Source organism: Archocentrus centrarchus, unplaced genomic scaffold, assembly GCF_007364275.1.
Source record: "Archocentrus centrarchus isolate MPI-CPG fArcCen1 unplaced genomic scaffold, fArcCen1 scaffold_19_ctg1, whole genome shotgun sequence".
NCBI classification, from domain to species: domain Eukaryota; kingdom Metazoa; phylum Chordata; class Actinopteri; order Cichliformes; family Cichlidae; genus Archocentrus; species Archocentrus centrarchus.
Genome location: NW_022060245.1, coordinates 27,668 through 49,519, shown reverse-complemented (window position 1 = coordinate 49,519; position 21,852 = coordinate 27,668). Strand labels below are relative to the sequence as shown.

Sequence of the window (21,852 nt, the reverse complement as noted above, 5' to 3'; positions counted from 1 at the left end):
GCATGATCTCTACTGACAAGATGATATATGCTCCTGTCAATGCAAACATTAATATTGTTATTTGTTATTGATCCTATAGATAGCAAACAGATACGGCTTTGGAAACGCAGAAGAACGCATGATCAGAAAAATATGAGATAAAGCAGTGCAACAATGCTGCTGCATTAAGAACAAGTCGACCTTGAATGAGCTCGTGGTCTTGCTGAGGAAGTGATTCTGCAACATTGAACATTACAAAATATTATAATGCACATGCAGTTTGACTTATGAATATTTGGATCAATCTTTCATGATATTTATAGATTTTGTTTGCACATTGAATTATATGTTCTGGCTTTTCTGCAATAATTAAAAGTGGTAGAGTTTATTGATTATTATTATATTTATGAGTTCCTCTTGTTAACTGTGATCAGTGCCAAAGTTATCTTGTGGTGGAACACCGCTCTAGCAGCTGTATGTTTTATTTTTATGTAATCATAACTCAAACAGCGTTATGATTCCAGTTGAAGCAGCTCGTGTTTGAGCAGCTCCCGTTTGAGCAGCTCCGTTGAGCAGCTCCTGTTGAGCAGCTCCCGTTTGAGCAGCTCCCGTTTGAGCAGCTCCCGTTTGAGCAGCTCCTGTTTGAGCAGCTCGTGTCTGTCAGGCGTCTGGAAGAAGAGAAGCTCATCATTGTGAAGGAGCTGACTCAGCATGAGACAGAGGCTGGATCCACTCTACAAGCTCCTTCAGCAAATACAAGCAGACTTCAACAACCATAGTATGTTTGATACGATATGTTCTGATAAATAATAATAATGCCACTGATATTATTGTATAAACCATGTTTTATAAAAACATGTATTACAATTTAAAGATGATGTTTAGATATTTATTGACTGAAGGCTGCCTAATGTTGTGATCTTTGGCTCCACCCACAGACCTTACAGAAGGTTCCAGGGCGCGGCTCTGCTCTCTGTCACAAAGTTAATGTCAGTCTGCAGCACCTTTGCCCAGGTACATACTGACTCCTCAGTTTTCATGCTGGAAGAAGAAGGATGCTGAAGATGAAACTGATCAGGACAGCAGCAGAGACAGTCCTTCCTGTCTCAGGAAGAGATGTAGTCCCAGGTTTGGAAAGTTGCTTTTCATCCTAAGGCTCAGCTACAGCACTCCTGACTCTTTTTCCTTTTTTAACATTTGATGATTGAGTGCAGGGTTGGACTGGCAATCGGGCGTACCGGGCATTTGCCTGGTGGGCCGACAGTCCTCAGGGGCCGATGCCGTTGGATTTTTTTTTCTTCCCTTTTTTTTCCAAAGAGACCGGCCCACAATTTAGCGGGGCGGCCCATTGGCCCATCTTCAATATAGACAGTGGACAGAACCAATCAGGATATAGGATGAAAGCGGCCCCACCCTTTCTCTGCGTGGTGCAGAACACTGAAACTACTCCCGCTAGTAGTTTCAGTGTTGAGCGCGTGTGTTAAAGGAGAGGCAATATGGAGAAACCGAAGCGGCAGAAAGGAGGTTCAGAGAAGTTACGTGTGAAGAAATTGAAGAGTGTCACTGTAGATGCTACAAAATGTGTAAAGATCACAGACATGTTCACTGCTGTAGCCTCCACGTCCTCTGTAACAGTAATGATTAAGCAACAGCAGCTGTAGGCAGAGCCGGCCAGAGGAATAGGCGACATATGCGGCTGCATAGGGCCCCCTGACCACCAGGGGGCCCCCAAGCTCGCCCACATTTGTCATGAAACTTTTTTGGTTTGTTTTAATTTTTTACAAATGCCAATTTCCTAAAAGAAAGAAGTGAGAAAATGCTGCAGCTAGAGTACTGACAGGGACTAGAAAGAGAGAGCAGAGTTCTCCCATATTGGCTTCTTTTCATTGGCTCATAGCACCGTATCACTCCAATAGAGCACTTCGCTCTCAGACTGCTGGCTTACTTGTGGTTCCTAGGATACTTAAGAGTAGAATGGGAGGCAGAGCCTTCAGCTTTCAGGCCCCTCTTCTGTGGAACCAGCTCCCAGCTTGGATTCAGGAGACAGACACCCTCTCTATTTTTAAGATTAGGATGAACGATGGGTTTTCTCTGTAATTATTGTGGGGTCTTTACCTTACACTATAAAGTGCCTTGAGATGTCTGTTTGTTGTGAGTTGGCACTGTATAAATAAAATGTAATTGAACTGAAAAATTGAATTGAAAACGCTGAAACTGTAATATATCCTTAATAACCCTTTGACACCGAATGTGTCCACTGTGACACGACATACTTCAAAAGTGCCGCAGTTCGCGGACTTCCGGCAACAAATACCGTAATGCCCCTATATGGCTGTGATGCGCAATTTCTGGGCTTTCAGGAACCGTTTGCATTTTTTTGATAGGACAAACGGTTGCGGAGTTACGGTAATACACCAGCTGATCAACGGTCCTTTGATCAACCGACTCCGAGCTGATACGCCATGTCTCAATCAGCTGTTCGCCGCTATTGAGGGCAAGAAACGGGCACTTCAGCAGCGATCGCCCGGCGTTAAAGGGCTACAAAAAAAAAAGAAAAAAAATCAACTTCAACCCTCCAGCATTAATAACAATTAAGTTCAGGGGACAATGAAGTGATATGAAGGGGGCCCCAAATCAAATATTGCTTCGGTCCCCTTCAAGGCTTGGGCAGACTCTGCTGTAGGTGAAGACAGCAGCAGTGTGATGAGCAATGGCGATTGATTAATATCAATATTTATTTACATTTGCATACTTCCCAAATCTGGCAGCCACGGCACCTTAATCTGATAAAATAGCAAACGGTCAAGGCTGAGAAGTGTTGGATGAGCAGCGAGTGTCCATTTTAGGCTGCATCACAGCATTTTAGATATTTAGGTTAAAGGTGTGCTGAAAGGCTGCACAGTAGTTTGAATTTGTAGCCTCTGTGCTGGTTAAACATGTTTTAAAAAGCCCTCAAGCAGGTGAAATAACAGATTTTAAAAAACTAAATGATACGTCAAAACTTTGCAATTTAAGCATTACTAAAGTAAGTTAAAAAAGAAAAAGTATTATTAGCAAAAGGTGTGCCCACACTGAATAAGAGTCAAATGCTTCTAAGACATAGTTGCGGGCCGGTCTAAGCCAAAAATGACAGGGCTGATTTTTTGTCCCAGTCCAGCCCTGCTCCCACCTGGTGTGCAAGCGGTATGTGCAGCAGCAATGTCAGTGGAATCTTCTAGTGAATTAGTTTTGTTTCATCCACTGACATTAAAAGTACCACACGCGGTCTCAGTTCTGTTATTACAAAGTAAGATGACTTTCCTTTCACCAGCAAGACATTTAAGTTGTATTGCTCTGCTATTATCTCAGCCACATATTACAATTGAGCGCTGTACCTCTTTGAACCCTGCTACTTTGCTCCCTACTCCAGAAGATGGAGAACCACATGATTGTAAAGCTATAACAGAGCAAAATAGTAAACCAAGGGAGGATTTGTCAGATACGCCATTAACAGAAGGTGATGTGGCGTATGTAGATGGGTCGAGCAGGAAAAATGACAGAGGTATTACAGAAACGGGGTATGCAGTAGTAACTGACAAACAAATCATTAAGGCAGAACAACTACCATCTCATTTTTCTGCCCAAGCAGCAGAGCTTATAGCTCTCATAGAAGCCTGCTTACTTTATAAGGACAAGGCTGTGACAATTTATACAGACAGCCAATATGCATTTTCAACAGTACATCTTTTTGCAGCCCGGTGGGCAAGAAGGGGAATGCAGACGTCTACAGGTCAGCCAGTGAAACATGCTAAATTGCTAAAACAGTTACTTTTGGCCATTATGAAACCCAAAAATATAGCTATTTGTAAATGTGCAGTGTAATGGAAAATTTGTTTTTCAACTCAAATAACCTCTGTGTACTTCTTTGGAATGTAACTGTAATTTTCTGGCACAAAGACCAGTGTGTGAAGACGAGAAAACAACTTGACTGTAAGCTGCGTCCAAGGCCATGACGCACTCTTTTATCATGCAGGTGCTACATGGTAGTGGAAAACTGAACTCCCCACAGATAACAGAAGAGGATGGTATTCAACACAATGACTATAAAGGAACTGTGTTTTCTTTTACTCTTTGGTCAATGCTGGTGCGAAGACTGCTCGTGCTGTATTGATCCCTTTGCAAAGGTTAAATTCTTTACTTTCAATAAATCATCATAAAATCAGTTTGGTTTCAGAGCTCAGCTTATTTTTTCCAACACATGCAGCCCACACTGCGGGCAAAGATCCTGTCACCTTAGGAAATGCCTTTGCAGATAAGATAGCTAAGGAAGCGGCACAGGGCCTCTATGGCCACAGCGACACATACTTCCATATGCAAGAGCCAATATGATAGGAGGTTTTACAGGACATGCAAACACAGGCCCCGAAAGCAGAAATAGAGCAGTGGCTTAGGGACGGGGCGACATTGAAGGATAACATTTATCATATTAATGATAAACCAGTACTCCCTAAAGCCCTTTTTAAAACTGCAGAATTATTGAGTCATGGGCCTTGCCATTTCTCAACAGGGGGATGACGGAGGTAATACGTAAATACTTCTATGCAAAAGGCTTTAATAACTATTCAAAGAATTTTTGTAGAGCATGTTTAACTTGCTGTAAAAATAATCCACAAGGTAATCTGAGACCAAGAAGGGGTAGATTTCCAACACCTTGTTATCCTTTCCAAATCCTCCACATGGATTTCATAGAACTGAATAAATGTAGGACTTATAAGTACTGTTTAGTACTTGTAGACTCTTTTACAAAATGGGTTGAAATTATTCCATCTGCAAAGGCGGATGCACTGACAGTTGCAAAAGCCTTATGTAAGACCATAATTCCTAATTATGGAATTCCAGAGAAGCTGTGGAGTGATACTGGACCACACTTTGTAAATGAGATAGTGTCTAAGGTGTCTCAGAATCTAGGCATTGAACTGAAGAACCATTGTGCAGACCACCCACAGAGTGCAGGGCTAGTGGAAAGAACAAATGGGACAATAAAAAACAGGTTGAAGAAAAGAATGGCAGAAACGGGGGAGACCTTGGGTGGACTGTATAGATCTAGTGAAAATGTACATGCACATAACACCAGCTGGTCAAGGTCATCAAACAGAAGTGCTGGTCGAACCCGAGGTGGGACGGCCCATACCAAGCTCTACTGACCACACCAACAGCAGTGAAAATCACTGAGAGATCTACGTGGATTCATCTGAGTCACTGCAAGAAGGTGGAGCCAATTACTTCGGAGTAAAGGTGGAAGTCTGGTTACAAAGGGGGAAATTCCTTATAGTGGTTTTTTTCGTCTCAACCCAGTGAAGAAACAACTGATCCCTACTCCTTTAGAATGGCGCCCTTCTGCAGCTTCATAATTATTCTCAGCGTGAGCACACTGCTAGTTTTAGGAGGAACATCTTCATTAAATTACACCCAGTACCCACATGAATATGCAACCAGTGAATGGTGGCAGTTAATGAATGTCACAGCTCATGTTAATAATTGGAAAATTGTTATGTGTGTGCACATATGCCAGTGGCAGGACACAATACTGGACTGAGGCCTTACAATGTTAGCTGGGAGCACTCATGGTGCCTCTATGGGTTGGCTACACATCCAGGGAGAAGAGCTAAATGGAGTGAAGCAAATTTTACCACAATTCTTAATGTAAAGGGGATAAGTTCTCCCATTAATAGAAACTGTTCCATGTTAACAGATTTGCTCACTTGGCCCCAGTTAGCTAACCCCCTTCCTGAGGTACTGATGTTGATTCATTTGCCAGAGAAAGCTTTTCCAGCATGTGTTATAGCAAATGGAACCACCAAGGTGGGTAGGTTACCAGCCACTCTCTGTAATGCTACTTATTCCTACTGTCCACCAACAGATGAGAGACAATGCCTGACCTGCCTCCAAAATATTGCTTGTCATAACAATCTAACTGTACAGAGGAAGGAATGTCAGTCTGACCTGGCCTACAGAATACAGATGGACACTGGGGAGCTGAGTCAGTGCTCACGAGTAGCACCAGGACCCAAGGGAACAAGAGTGTTAGCGGACTGGTATTTCATCTGTGGTCACAAAGCATACGTGTCCCTTCCCCCAGGTTGGGGAGGCCTGTGTAGTGTTGCATATGTGTCAGATCATGTCTTTTTCATGCAGTACCAGGCCAGTCATCCACATCACAAGACGAAGCGACAGGTTGGAGAGTGGCTCACGAGCCATTCAGAAGTCCCAGAGGAGCTCCGGATCTGGGGAGTCGGAGCAAAGATTGACCAGTCTATCTTCCAGGAATTGGACTGGGATTTGTCCGTGACCAAGTGGAAATAAATCACTATGCACTATTACAGTCTGGTAAATACAACCATAGCTCTAGGACAAGGAACTTTAAAAGAGTTAAGTTCACTCAGAGCAATGGTGATGAAAAACAGGATAGTATTAGACCTTTTGACAGCTTCCCAGGGTGGAGTGTGTAAGATCATTGGTAAGACATGTTGTACTTACATCCCAGATGAAGATAATGCTGGCGGAGCCATAAGGGAGGCACTCGACAGACTGACTGAATTACAGAAATATGTACAACAGCACACTCAGGAAAGCCAGAGTGATTGGTTTTCCCTGGCTAAATGCAGGAACTTGGTGGCAGGTATTGTTGAAATGCCTGACCACCTGTTTTGTGTGTGTTGGTGTTGATTTGTGTGTTCACAATGTGCATTCTGCCCTGCATCAGGTCATGATAACAAAGGTTTTCACAGGTTATGTCGTGTCATATTTGCAGCTTCAGATGGTCGACCAAGACGCTGAAATGACTGCAGATATTTTATAAATATGTAAATATTTGGCAATGAATGAAACCCACACTGAAAATGTGTAAGTTATGATAAACAGGAGGGAAATGTTGGAATTATGGTATAAATTCCATTCTGTTTATTATGAATTATCATATCTTCTGTTTGTATGCTTTAATAAGTTGTTTTATGTACATATGAGACTGTTGTTTTTATGTTTGAAATGGAAACACGTGGTGACATTTCTTACAAAGGAAGTTGTAGTTACCTGCAGGCTGTTTCAAGCCTACAGAACACACATAGGATACGTGTCTCATGTACGCCATGTTACATATGCACATTCCACGGTACACTTACACCATATATGGTAAGGAAGAAGCCGAGATGTTATTAATTAAAATATTAAACTGTTTCTTTAAACATTTTTAAATATTTAATATTTGTAAGATTTACAACACAAACAATAAACAGCAACAACATGAAGATAAAACAGATTCAGTACAAACTAACATGTAAGATAAGAACTGATTTTTAATCTGACTGCTGGAGAAAAGCTCATCACTAACACGAACTCTAACAGCTAAAACACTTAAATCCAGGAAGAAGGTTTCCTCAAGCATTTCAATCTTATGGATCTTTTGTCTAGATGTGTTAAATTCAGGGTTGTCAAACATAAGGCCTGAGGCCCAACAAAATATTCAATTAGTCCAATCCAGCCCACTGGATGGCAAACTTATAATACTGCTGCAATCTCACCTGAACACAACTGCAACTTTATAATACAAATACTAAAACTAAATACAAATAACTGCATGCTACTAATTTCTAGAAAAATGTAACTATGGTAACATTTTCTTTCACAGCTCCCTCATCAGATCTTTACAGGAGATTCCATCGGAATTCTGTGGGAGCCGGATCTCAAGGTTTTTTAAGTTTGACCAGAAGAGGATCTTGTGTGTCTGCAGATTCATTGTGATCCAATGATGGGAATGATTTCAGGCCTGCATGATCACGCTGATGTTTGCACAGAGCAGATAATGAAGAGAATGTTTTGCACATTGGTAACATGAAACAGTTTCTTGGCAGCGTGGGATCGTTTGTGTCGGGAGTATGAAGTCAGATTCCTGAAGCTCTTGTCACACTGGTCACAGCTGTAGTTCCCTTCAGTGTGTGTACTTTCATGAAGGTTACGAGTATCTGATCCGTGAGAAGCTTTGTCACAGTGTCTGCACTTGTATGGTTTTCTCTCCTGTGTGGGACTCGTTTATGCACTTTAAGCTCACCGGCATGATGAAGGATGACCCACACTGGTCACAGAGGTGCTTTTAATCCCACTGTGGAAGAGTTCATGGAGTTTTAATTCACTTGTTGTGGGGAAGCTTCTCCCACATTCTTTGCAGTACTTCAGTTTTGTGTCCAGTGTGTCTACGCTGATGTGTTTTTAGGCTCTGTTGCTGACTGAATGTTTTCCCACAAAGGTCACATAGAAACACTTTCCCACCACCACAGCGATGACAGGACTGAGAAATGGATCCATCTGTGTGGCTCTGCTTCTAAACAAAGACACAAAGACAGTGTAAGTCCAGGAATCCTTCAACATTTTTATCCTGGACGTCGCCTGGAATAAAGAGCATCTCTGCCAACGTCCAATTAAATTTTATACTGTTTACATTACAACACTCAGCTTACTGGATACAAGAACTACAATACTACCACCATAATACTGCAATAATACTCATTAATACTGTAATAACTTTAATGTCATACTAAAATACTACCACTGTAACACTGCAATAATACCACCATAATACTGTAATAATACTCATTTAATACTATGATAACTTTATGTCATACTGAAGCACTACTACCACAGTGACACTGCAATAATACCACCGTAATACTGCAATATCACTGTCCTACTAAACTGCTACCAACATACTGCTACAATAATAATGTCTTACTATAAAAATACTAGTGAAATACAACAATTATAGTACTGTATTACCACAATTGTAAAGGTGCAATAACATCAGTGGAACACTATAATGCTTATATAGGACCAGACTACCACAGTAATACTACAATACTGCTAAGAAATACTATATAGCACCATCATACTATACAGAGTACATTCATAGAGCCAACAAACTGTGGGACTCACTATAAGTGAGCAGTGATTGATTTTGGTTTTCTGAAAGCAAATGAATGATAATTCATGTTATTCAAAGTTTTATAGTGGACAGTAAGTGCAGCTAAACTGGGTAGTTTGCAGTGTTTGTGGTTCAGTTTACAGTGATGAACTCTGTTGGACTGCTGCAGGGCAGACTGTGGGATCCTTGGTCACTGCTAGGTTAGGTCCTGGTAGCAGCAGAGACATCATGAGAGAGAGACATGGAGCTCAACTCTGAGCTGAAATTCTCTGACTAAATATTAGATAGAAAGATGGAGGAAGTATAACTACCAGGAGAGAAGCTGTTAAAATCTGATTGTGTACAAAGTCAACCATGAAAAATATAGAGTACTTTTTCTTCCCTGTAAAACAAAGTTGGCACATTAGCACCAGTAGCCAACATGACTGAACATGCCCACCAGTGATAAACGGACAAGAAACGTCTCACTCTGTTTAAAAAAAAAAAAAAAAAAAAAAAAAAAAAAAAAAGTGAGTGGCTGTGAAACCTTGGATTGTCTAGCACGCCGTGTTCTTTCACCATTGGCTGCCATGAATAAACATGTCGCTGAATGCTATTGCACATGTGAAGCTCGCCAGAGATAGACGGTCAGGAAGATATCTCAAAAGAAAAATGAAACCAGTAATAAAAAATGACTACAATTAAATTCATCATTAACTATTTTTGTTGCAGCCCTATTTTATATACTTCTGACTGAAGAAGGAGCCACTGTAAACCAACATAAAGACCCATATATGCAGAAATAATAATACCACGATATACCGGAAAACTGGTGTACCATAAATAATACAGTGATATAAATGTTTGTCACTAAAAAAAAGTAACAATTTAGTTTCTTATGATCATAGAAGCAAAAATCATAACTGAACAGTTGTTCCCAACAGTCAGGCTAAAGTTACAAGATCAAAATAAAAACACATACCTCACAGTAACTGCACTTGTAGAGTCTCTCTCTGCTGTGGATCTGTTGGTGTTTTTTCAGGTGCTGTGGAGCTTTAAAAGTCTTATCACACAGGTCACATTTATGAGGTCTCTCCTCAGTGTGGGTAAACATGTGTTGTTGTAATTGTTGGTCTGTTCCAAACTTTTTGCCACACTGATCACAGCTGTACACATCATGTCCAGTGTGAATGAGTAGGTGTGTATTTCTGCTCTCTATGCGGCTGAAACTTTTTCCACAATAGTCACAGCTGTATGCCTTAATTCCAGAGTGGGTAACTTGATGACGCTTTAAGCTATTACTGTCAGTGAAAGCTCTGCCACACTGATCACAGCTGTACGGTTTCTCTCCACTGTGGATGAGTTGGTGTTTTTTTAAGCTTCCAGCCCGGTTAAAAGACTTTCCACACAAGTCACAGCTGTACGGCTTCTCTCCACTGTGGATGAGTTGGTGTGTTTTTAAGTGTCCAGCCAGGCTAAAAGACTTTCCACACAAGTCACAGCTGAACGGCTTCTCTCCAGTGTGGATGAGTTGATGTCTTTTTAGATGACACCTCTGGGTAAAATCCTCCCCACACTGATCACAGCTGTACGGCTTCTCTCCACTGTGGATGAGTTGGTGTGTTTTTAAGTGTCGAGCCAGGCTAAAAGACTTTCCACACAAGTCACAGCTGAACGGCTTCTCTCGAGTGTGGATGAGTTGATGTCTTTTAAGATTACCCTTCTGGGTAAAATCCTCGCCACACTGATCACAGGTGTACGGCTTTTCTCCAGTGTGGATGAGTTGATGTCTTTTAAGATTACCCTTCCAGGTAAAATCCTTCCCACACTGATCACAGGTGTATTGTTTTCCTCCCTTCCTTCTGTGAGGTTTGTCAGCCTCCTGACTTCTCGCTCCATGTTGGTCCTGCAGTGACAGAGATACAAACAGAGGCAGTGAGTGAAATGCAGTCGTGGAACAAACTTCAAACTCCATTAATATTAGAGTTTTTTTTGGAGCCTCCAAAGATCTACTAGGTCTATTACCTCCACCTACTGGTGAAAGTAGCACATTACATGCAACCATGTACAAGGGAAAAGAAGAGGAAACATAAATTTATGTACAATGATTTCAAAGCATTAATTGGACATCCTGGTTATAAAGAATCATAACATGTCAAAATGCCAAAGGATGGGACAACACTGCAAATGGATGAAAGCCATCCTGGAAACTTGTTTTATCTGTGAGCTAACAGACACATCCTGGTCAAAGATGAATCCAAGATTCCTCACAGGACTACTGCAGGCCACATGAAGGCCATAAAAGGACAGCAAACACACACTTTTTCAAGTACTGTATGCATATATTTTCTAACAAATAACAAAGCAAATATGAGCTCTCTCTCACTGAGTTTCTGATCACACTGACAGACAAACTCCACAGTGTTGAGCTGCAGTTTGTGATGTAGTTGTTGTTCTGCTCTGCAGCCTCTGTGAGTTTGGTGTAGCAGCACATGAAGCAGCTCTCCACCTTCTGCAGCTTCTGCTCAGAGTGACCCTAAAGCTTGAAGCAGATCTTCAGAGCAGAACAAGGACTACTGCCACCAGCTGCAGTCCAACACAGTGGAGTTGGAGTGGGTTGAACCACGGGATGAGAGACTCTGGGGATCACCACAACAGCAACATCAACAGCTACTGGGACAGCATTTCCAAACCAGTAAGAACTGGAATCAAACTGGTTGGAAAACAATGAGATCTAATGAGGAGAGAGTGGAAAAGTGCTATGAAAATATGAAATGTGTAATTACAACAGTGATGAAAATGACATTATAGATCAAATACTGCTCAATGAAAATGATGTATTGTGTGATAAACTGTGGGTTTGATCTGAATCTTGATTATTAATGTCTTTGTTTCAGTGTCCTGTTAAAATGTGAGCACAGTGACGTAGTGGTTAGCACAGCTGCCTCACAGCAACAAGATCCTAGATTCAATTCTACCTTGGCCAAGGATTTTCTGTGTGGAGTTTGTGTTCTCCTTTTTATGTTTATGTGGGTTTTCTTCGCATACTCTGGTTTCCTCCCACAGTCCAAAGATATGCATTTACTGCCATTTCCACCAGTTAGGTTAAATGGTGATTATCCATAAATGTGAATACTTGTCTGACAGCTGTGATAGGCCCCAACCCCCCCAAGCTGAAGAGTACGGAACAGTGGATGCTAATTGGGACCATAATAAATTAATAAAACAAACCAGCAGCAGCTGATGAAGTCACACAGTTTCAATAATAGTGTAACACTGAGATTTTTCTCACCTGTTGTGTTGAACTCATTGTTTCCTCTGTAGAGGCTGAAAATGTTCCTCTGCTGCTCCGTCAGACTCTCCTCCTCCTGATGATCAGCTGCAGGAGAACAGATCTTTATTAGAAGCTACCACACTGCACTGTTTGGGGGGATGAGCCCTTTAAGGCTGGATTTTGATTTACACACTGTTGTGGGATACGGCCGGTTCTAGCCGGCTATGTTAGGGTGGGCATCTAGAAACAGTAGGTGGGAAACCTGTTTGAAACAAAGACAGAAGGTCTGAAGAGCCGACTAGTAACCCAGAGGTTTGTGGTTGGAGTCCCTGTTCATGTGCTGACATCTCTGATGCTACTTTCCCACCGCCGAGGAACCGGTTCACGTGCCAGTGTTCGTGATGTTCCCATGAACCGGCGAAACGCTTAAGAACGGGCCCGCGTTCCCACCGCGTTTCTGTGAACTGCTCCTTTATGTAGGAGTGTGGGCGGGTCCTCGTCTGGACACGAAGCCGAAGCGCACAAACGTGGGAGAACACGCTCCCCTTTCTGTGCTGCAAATACGTTTTAGGGTCCAAACCAAACTACTGCAGCATCTGTGTGCAGCACAGAGGGAAACACAGACAGAGATTAGAGCAAGACGACAAGTACGCACTTTGTGTCCTTTTATCTGTGATATGAACTGATACAAAGCAGCAAGTTCAGCCTTAGAGCCCAACCTAATTCACAGCCGTGAAAATCGCTTCCCTTTTCTCCTGTAATACACGTGTAATATGGTAGAAAACTTGATGTTGAGACGGCAGAGTCACGCCCTTCTGCCGCTTTCATCACGCGTTCTTGGTTCGAGACCAGCTAGTTTGCGGGGCCGGAGTTGAACCCGTGTTTTGGCCGAGCACCGAGTGCTTCCACGGTGGAAAACCCGCCTAACGGTTCAAATAAAGGCACCGGCACCGGAACCCTGTTGGGAAAGAGGCCTTAGAGGAACAAAGTGAATTCAGACACACACACAGAGACACCCTCAGAACAAAAGCTGTCCAGCTTTGTGTGTCTGTCAAAATGTTTTGTACACATCCTCCTGGAATCAGTGTTGCTACAGCTGCAGTCAAAGCAAGATGGAAACCATCAAGAAGGAAAGTTCAGATCCACTCAGACTAAATGTCTTCAGTCAGTCTGTCAGTCTCCAGTTGCTGAGAAACTGCACTGCTGCACCTCCACTGCTGAGAAACTGCAGTTTGCTGCTCCATTTGAACCTCATGAAACTTTATGCACAAAGTGAAAAACAACAGAAAATCAGCATCATCGTTCCTGGAAGGAGAGCTGAGAGTGAGCTTTGGATTCTACTCTGCTGGGAACAAAGACAACTGGAGACACCACAGCCGAGTAGCTCCTCCTGTTCTGCTTCATTCTTTGCCACAACAATCTACACCGCACAATTCAGTTTGACTTGGTATTGTTCACTGTCGATTACATTTGAGTACCACCTCAGCAAAGCAGCCTGAAAGTCCTGTGATTCATTTGTGTGTGACACCAACACAAAGGTGACTTCATTTAGCTAGCTCTAGATTCTGTTGTCAGTCACAGAGCACAAAAAAGTCTGTGTTGGTTAGTGTGGAGCCAATTCCCTCGTTGCTCCCTTGGTTTTGATTCTTGTGAAAGAGTCGCTCTCATGACTCATCTAGTGACATCACTGCCTGGCATGCAGTCAACTGACATCACATCTTTAGATGAAGTAAACCAAGTGGAACCCTGGCTGAGTAGGTGCTGAAAAACTAACTGATACCAGGTACTACCTGTAGCTACTCTGGTCTGCTCAAAAGGACTTCACGCTTCGTACTGATGTCCACAGACATTTATTTCTTTTACAGATCATAAAAGATGCACGGATCATCAATGGAACACCTGGAACACCGTGAAAACTAAAATAAAGAACAAAATGGCTTCGTTCAAACTCTCGCATTCATATTAAACATAAATCACACATTTCAGTTGTAACAAATATTAACAGCATTGCAAATAATCATTACCATGTGTGCCTGTTGACCAGTAGTAGAATATCATTAGCAGATTTGAGTCTTTTATCGACGATTTCGTTTCTCTCTGACTTCTCTTGTGTCCGTTCTCTCCCGCTACTGACAACACACACTTCCGGGTCATGCATTTCCATGACTTAATACAAATATAGTTTTCTTTTAAGCACAGGTAATTCTACAAACAAACATTAACTGAAATGCCATGTAACTTATTGTTATAAAATAATTGTGCCATTATTAAACCAAAATTAGCAAATAAATCTCGTAGCATATTCCTACTTCCTGTCACTACGGCAACCCACACAGACCACCATAGCGTCAGCTACACTACCATCTGATGGAAAACCCTAAAAACTGAGCAGAGTAGGCACTAATGGAAAAGGGCCAATAGGTACACAAACTATACACATGCTTAACAATGGATACACACTGCTGTGTTAAATTTGTACTGTAGGTATATGGTAACTACAAACCGTACTGAAACTCTACACCATAACCTGACTTGTGCCTTTCTAGAAATGTAACTATAATTAGACTATAAATGAATATAAAACATATACTTCTACAACCTATTTTACTGTTACAATGTTTGTACTGAAACATTTAAAAGGATGCATCAAAAGGAATGATAAAGTGACTACAGGTGTGTTTCTGTGAACAAGGTAAACTTAAAAAGAATTTTAAACAAACTTCATGACTTTTATCGCAGAGATTGTTCAGTTTCCGAGGTGCACCTAAAGGCACCATGAAGTCCCCACTTTCCTGCACACACTGAACCGTACATAACGATGTAGATGCGCACAGTATTTTGGAGCCAGGTGTAGCTGCAGTGGTGCAGAAAGAAGAAAACATGAGCCCAGTAAGTTATCCACCATTAACTCAGCTAACAAACCAGCTAACTCTATACGAGGGCAGCTAGCTGGAGAAAAAAACTTGATCACTACCAGCATGCATGATTATCTTGGCCCAGAAACTGAGGAGGTAATGGAAGCGAAGTTTCCACCTCTGCCCGTGACACCCTCCAAACCTCCACCAGAGAAACAAAGGAAAATGCATGACACTGAACCGATGATCCTCGCAGAGTTGGCATCGCTTACCTCACTTATAAACAGCAGGTCAGATGCGCTGGAAAAGATGGTCAGTACCAACTCTGTTGTAATTAATGAGGCTAAGGAGGCAATCAAGGACAATTCTAAACAGATAGAAGGTATTAAGGAGTCATTGGAGTTCATCTGCGCAGATTTAAAAGACATGAAAACCAAGGTGGAATGCTGTGAAAAGCATATTACCGACTGCCAGAAAGTCTGCAATGTGCATGAGAGTCGCATTACCCACCTGGAAGCCTACTCACGTCGCTGGAACCTTAGACTCTTCGGCCTGGAGGAAAAGGAAAATCAGGATGTGAGGAAGGATGTCATTAAAATCTGCCAGACCCTGCTTCCAGATATGAAGGAGCAACTTTCAAGCTCTATTGACGTCGTACATCGTCTTGGACCAAAGAAAGCTAACAACACCCGTTCCAGAGGTATCATCATTCGCTTTGCCCTTCGGTTTTACCGTGATGCTGTTTGGCGTTCTGCCAAGCAGTCTTCCTTCCTGTGAGACAACAAACTGAAATTTGCAGAAGATCTGTCTGCTGAGGATCGAGAAAGAAGGAGAAAGCTTTGGCCCACAGTGGAAAAAGCAAGAAAGGAAAACAAGAAGACATTTTTTGTTGGGGGTCGTGCCTTTGTTGATGGAGCTGAAATTTTCCCTTAGTTGAAGGATAAAGCTGTGACTTTTTTTTGCCAAATGGGGGTACTACATCCAATAGTTCCTGTTCACACTTGAAGCCGATCCTGGCAAACTTTTTTCATGTTTATACATTATTACAGGCTGCATTTAGTGCTTATGTTTGATAATACTCCTATTAAGCACAAAAGGCTAGTCGCAGTGTTCACACTCAATGTGGTTTAAAACTGATAGTTACTCAGGTTTCTCCCTAAAGTTAATTACTTTTTTCTTGCCGGTTGGTTATGAGTCTCCACTTGTTTTGTTAGTGTAAGTAGATTTGAATATTTCTTATTTCCTGTTCTAACTCTTGTCTTCCTTATTTTCGTTTTATATTTTTAGGTCTTTATCTATTATTTCTTTAAATGCGAGAGGTCTTAGAAATCATTTAAAACGCAAAGCCATATTTCTTTACTGTAAACAACAAAACACAGACTTTTGCTTTCTTCAAGAAACCCATTCCACTTCTCAAGATACTAATTTCTGGAGGTCTCAGTGGGGATCGGATGTCTGGATGTCCCATGGGACTGAGCGCTCAGCTGGTGTGTGTATTCTCAAAAACCGTTTTAATGGTAATGTAATAATCTCAGAATGTGATAAAGAAGGCCACTATGCAATACTTGTGGTGGAAACAGCAAATCGTATGTTAATTTTGGTAAATATTTATGGTTTCAATAATTGCCAGGAGAACTCTGTTCTTATAGACAAAATTGAGGACCGCTTATTACAGTACTTACCTAAATATCCAAATTCTTATGTTATGATTGGAGGACATTTTAATATGGTTCTGAGCAATCTTAATGATAGGTGGCCTCCAAGAAAAGACAACAGCTCTCATGATAATTATCTAATCCTTTTCATTGAAAGACATGGTTTAATTGACATCTGGAGGGAAACCCATCCATTTCAAAAGAATATACTTGGTCCAATAAATCTTTTTCAAGCCAATCAAGGATTGATTATGGGCTCATTTCTAAAGAGTTATGTAATGTGGTCGCAAATATTCTCCCTTCACCTCTATCTGACCATAAAGCCATTCGTATCTGTATCCCTTTAACACATGGCTCTAATCATTTTAAGTCTTCTTACTGGAAGCTTAATAGCAGCATTCTTAAATACAAAGAGGTTTGCTTAAAATTAGAAGCCTTATTTCTTATTTCTGGAACAAAGCCTCAAAGGAAAATGCTTTCATTCTTAACTGGGAACTGTTAAAATATGATATTTCAAAATTTCTCAGGAAATACTCCAGTGATTTAGCCAAAAAGAGAACTTCAGAGGAGAACGAAGTAGTTCAAAAAATCACTTTTCTGTCTTCAAAAGCTGTTGATTCCCTGGATACCAATGAAAAAGCTGAACTTGATGAGTTGCAGCTTAGGCTAGATGAGATATATAAAAGGAAAGCTGAGGGAGCGTATGTTAGATCACGTAGGCAATGGCTTGAGGAAGGTGAGCAGAACTCTGCATATTTTTTCAGACTCGAGAGACAGCAGTCAAAAAATAACTCTATAAGACAGTTAAGAATTAATGGTTCAGTTGTAGAAGACCCGAAAGAAATAGCTAAATTCTGCACAGAATTTTATAGCAATCTATACGCATCCAGATCCTGTGAGCAGTCAATAACCAATTTCTTTGATTCTCTTTTTGGTAACAAAAAATTGGTAGAAGATGATGCTGAATTCTGTGACAGACCAATAACTTTAAATGAAGTCATCAAAGCTTTAGGTCAGTTAAAGTTAAACAAATCACCAGGCTCAGATGGGCTTACATCAGAATTCTATAGGAAATTCTCTGTTAGTTTAGCTCCATTCTTATTAGAAGTTTTCAGTGAGAGCATCCGTAAAGGCCTATTACCCCCTACATTGCGTCAAGGTGTAATTACTTTAGTCCCTAAACCACGGAAAGACCCCCTCCTCCTAGACAATTGGCACCCAATCTCTTTATTAAACAACGATTACAAAGTTTTAGCAATAATCTTAGCCAATAGAATTAAATTAGTTATAGATTCTGTCATTGATGAATGCCAGTCTGGTTTCATGAAAAACCGTCACATCTCTAATAATCTTAGACTAATTTTAGATATTCTGGATTATTCTGAACTTATACAGAACAATAGTTTAATTCTATTTTTGGACTTTCACAAAGCATTTGACACCATAGAACACGAATTCATGCTCATTACACTTAAAAGATTTGGTTTTGGTGAGTTTTTCGCCAGATGTGTACAGACTTTGTATGCAGAAGGTAATAGCAGCATTAAACTTCCTTATGGTACTTCTCCTAGGTTTAGCCTCCAAAGAGGGGTTCGACAGGGATGCCCATTATCTGTATATCTGTTTCTGTTAGCAGCTGAATTTCTAAATGTTCATGTCAGAAACAGTCCTATACAGGGGATCAGTATCGCAGGTCGAACTATTTTCATTAGCCAGCTGGCTGATGATACAGCTTTATTTTTAAAGGATGTGTCACAGGTGTCTCTGGCAATTAGTACAGTTGAAAGCTTCACTGAGGCCTCTGGCCTGTCCCTTAATATTAATAAGTGTGAACTGTTGTCAGTGAAAAACTGCTTACACTCCTCTATTTGTGGCATCCCTGTTAAAGATAATGTAACATACCTGGGTATCAGTATCACTAAGAATAGTAAAAACAGAAGTATTACCAATTTCCTTCCCATTCTTGAAAAGTCAAAAAAGATTTTTAATTGTTGGCTACAAAGGGACCTGTCCTTGAGAGGCAGAGTCCTGCTCACTAAAGCAGAAGGATTATCCCGGCTAGCCTATGCTGCCCAACCTCTTTATGTTGAGAAATCAGTTTGTAAATCTTCTGACAGAATACTTTCCAGCTTTTTATGGAAAAACAAAACGCATTATTTACGCAGATCTGTTGTCCTTAACAACGATAAGTATGGCGGCCTAAATGTTATTGATTTTGACTCCTTTAATAACACCTTTAAAATAAAATGGATCAAAAATTATCTTAAAAACCCAAACTCCATCTGGAAATTCATTTCACAACATGTCTTTTCACATTTAGGGGGCCTAGAGTTTGTTCTCGTCTGTAATTATAGTATTCCAAAAATACCCACTAAGCTATCCAGTTTTCACTAGGGTTTAATCCCGAGATCCGGGATTCCCGGGAAATGCGATCAGAACCATTTCCCGTTTCCCGGGAAACGTTAGACGGGAAACCGGGAAAAAAGTCGCGCGCGTCGATTTGACTTTCAGAAAGAAAAGAAAGCTTCAGAATGTTAAATTTAAGGAAATGTTGAGAGAAGGGTTCGTTTAATGCGAAAAGCATTACTCTTCATTTCAGGCATGTTCAGCCTCCGTTTAAGGCTTCAGCTTCATCTCAAGCGTTTTAATAGAGGTATTACACAGTTGTGCTTTTTTCCTCTTTAATTTGTTGAAATCGTAGGCAATGTGTTTACCCTAAGGTATTTTGTATTATATAATTTTATATTATTATATATTGTTATATTGCATTATATAGCCTATAAAATATGCCTGCCCTGAACAATAAAGAAATATCTGTTTAACTTCGAGTGTTTCTTTTCCTCGTTTGCAGCCGCTTACTAACAATCATGAATTAGGATACGGGCCTAATGTGTGAAGAAATTATCATGAAATAGATTGCTTTAACATATTTCGCTTTTAAAATGGAGTTGAGTAAAATGTATATTTTTTTAGGCTATAAGGATTGGCCAGTTTTTCAATAGACGATTCACAGCGAACCTACTTTAACCCTCAGACACGGTGTTATAAATTTGCTGTTGCCAGAATGGCAATGACCAAGTCGTAGTGCATTACTCAAGGCCCTGTGTTATGCCATATTATAGTGTAGTACGGTAGTTAACTTTTCAATGACTATTACAGCGTTCCACTGGTGGAGATATAGCCCAACAGATGTCGCCACGACAGCGCAAGTGGCTGAGCCTTTATCAATGCTGTGGAGATGAACCGTATTGTTTTGCACCAGCAGTTGTAAAATATCTTGGTATAATTCCATGTACAATGCAGGAATATTCGAATTATATTTGTTAAGGGAGTGTTGAGGAACGATACAACACCGCATAGCTCGAGCACTCGAATGTCGAGATGTAGGTTTTATTGCGTTAATCAAGCCGACGTTACCCCCTACTGGGCATAACAGGACATAGCTGGAAAGCTACCTCTACAATATCACAATAGGTTAAGGCCGACACAGGCTACAGAAGGCCTAATTAAAATAAAAAAATAAATAAACTTTTTCCCGGGATTCCCGGGAAATGGCTCTTCATTTCCCGGGATTTGATCCATGTCATTTTCGGGAAAAATATTAAACCCTAGTTTTCACCAACAGGTACTTTTAGCCTGGTCCCTTATTTATAAACATAATTTTTCTCCACAGAGATGTTACATCTGGAACAACTCTAACATACTATACAAAAACAGGTCATTTTTTCAGAGGTGGTTTAATTATGGCATTATTCAAGTTAATCAGCTATTTAATAATAAAGGCCTTCTTTATCGCTATGAGGAATTTCTTACTCAGTATAAGATTCCTGTCACTCCAAGAGAATATAGTATTGTTTTTGATGCTATCCCATCTGGCTTGCTTATGTTGTTCAGGGATGTTGACTTTTCTTCCATCCAGCCTATGAGCCCTCTTGACCCTAAACAGACCGCTGTTGGTAAACTCTGTTTCTCAACTCAATTAAAAGCTGTTAATTCCAAAATCCGTTCTTTATTCCAAGAAAATCTGGTTTCATCCCCATCTTGTGTATCTTATTGGAACTCCTTTGTGCAGAATGTTAATTGGTAAAAAGTTTGGTCTCTCCCACACAAATTTTTTCTCACTAATAAAATCAAAGAAGTTTCTTTTAAATTAATTCATAAATTTTATCCAACTAAGCACTTTCTCCAGAAATACAAAGCTGATATTGATATTTCCTGCTCTTTTTGTAAGCTCTACCCAGAAACTTCTGTTCATCTGTTTTGGAACTGTACATGCTCGAAGAAGTTTTGGAAGTTTACAGTGAGCGCGGCCGCTGCTGCGTGTCTTTAGCTTTTTGTCTCCTGCTCTTTGTGTTTTGTCCTGTGTGTTGCTGCTGGGATCTCTATGCTCCTCTTTCCTCTCCCCTCACCGCCCAGCTGCTCTCTGAACATCATTTTAGGAGCTCACTTCCTCTCACGTGTTCATCCACAGCAGCTGAACAATATAGTTTATTGTGACCCTGATCCTGCAGCAGATCGCTCTCATTTATTTCAATAGAAATGAGGCTGCAGAGGTTTGGAGCAGGCAGAAAAACAGAGTTTGTGCTCCACCTTCTGCCAGCATGCTGAGCTAATGATTAGCTGCTGTTGGTCTCCAAACACTCTCTCACTCTCCTCTCAGCGTGTTCACAATAAAGTGAACAGACACCGAGGAGAGCAGCAGAAGAGCTCATTCAGGAGCTCAGCTCCAGATGAACTGAGCTCACATTAAAGTTAGCTCCTGCTTACCTTTAGATGAAGCTGCGGGACGAAGCTGCAACTCTTTCCAAACACACAAAAAGGTCAGCGAGCACAGATCCACGCGCTTCACGGCAGACTTGTCCCACTTCCGGTTAATCCCACTGAACAGGAAGTGGCTGCGATTGAGCCGGGAGCGCAGCAGGGGGCGCTCCAGAGTCGAGTCTGAGCTCCCAAAGAAGTGAGTCCAAATCCGTCCTTCCTCCTTTTCCTCATCACTTTACCTTCATGTGGATGGAAAACGTCATGAGGTGAAGGAAAGGAGTGAAGGAGAGTGAAGGAAACTCCAAAGTCCTGCAGATGGACTCTTAGATGTTTGTCCAGCGTGTTGTTGCAGTGTTGTTTCATGCAGCTCATATCAAAGCAGAGCAGCAGCAGGAACAT

General features: G+C 41.1%; 1 protein-coding gene and 1 long non-coding RNA gene across 2 annotated transcripts; both read right to left on the bottom strand.

The window, feature by feature from the left end:
• Positions 1-491: 491 nt before the first annotated feature.
• LOC115775593 (gastrula zinc finger protein XlCGF8.2DB-like) lies at positions 492-12,234 on the bottom strand. Its single transcript, XM_030723065.1, has 3 exons — positions 12,201-12,234; positions 9,975-10,814; positions 492-647 (listed from the first exon to the last, which is right to left on the bottom strand). Exons 1-3 carry the CDS (start codon positions 12,216-12,218, stop codon positions 492-494), a joined length of 1,014 nt encoding a protein of 337 aa, XP_030578925.1. The 5' UTR covers positions 12,219-12,234.
• On the bottom strand, positions 12,230-21,562 carry LOC115775592 (uncharacterized). Its single transcript, XR_004019367.1, has 3 exons — positions 21,460-21,562; positions 15,548-15,589; positions 12,230-12,287 (listed from the first exon to the last, which is right to left on the bottom strand). It is a non-coding gene; the product is annotated as an uncharacterized LOC115775592 (long non-coding RNA).
• Positions 21,563-21,852: the final 290 nt, after the last annotated feature.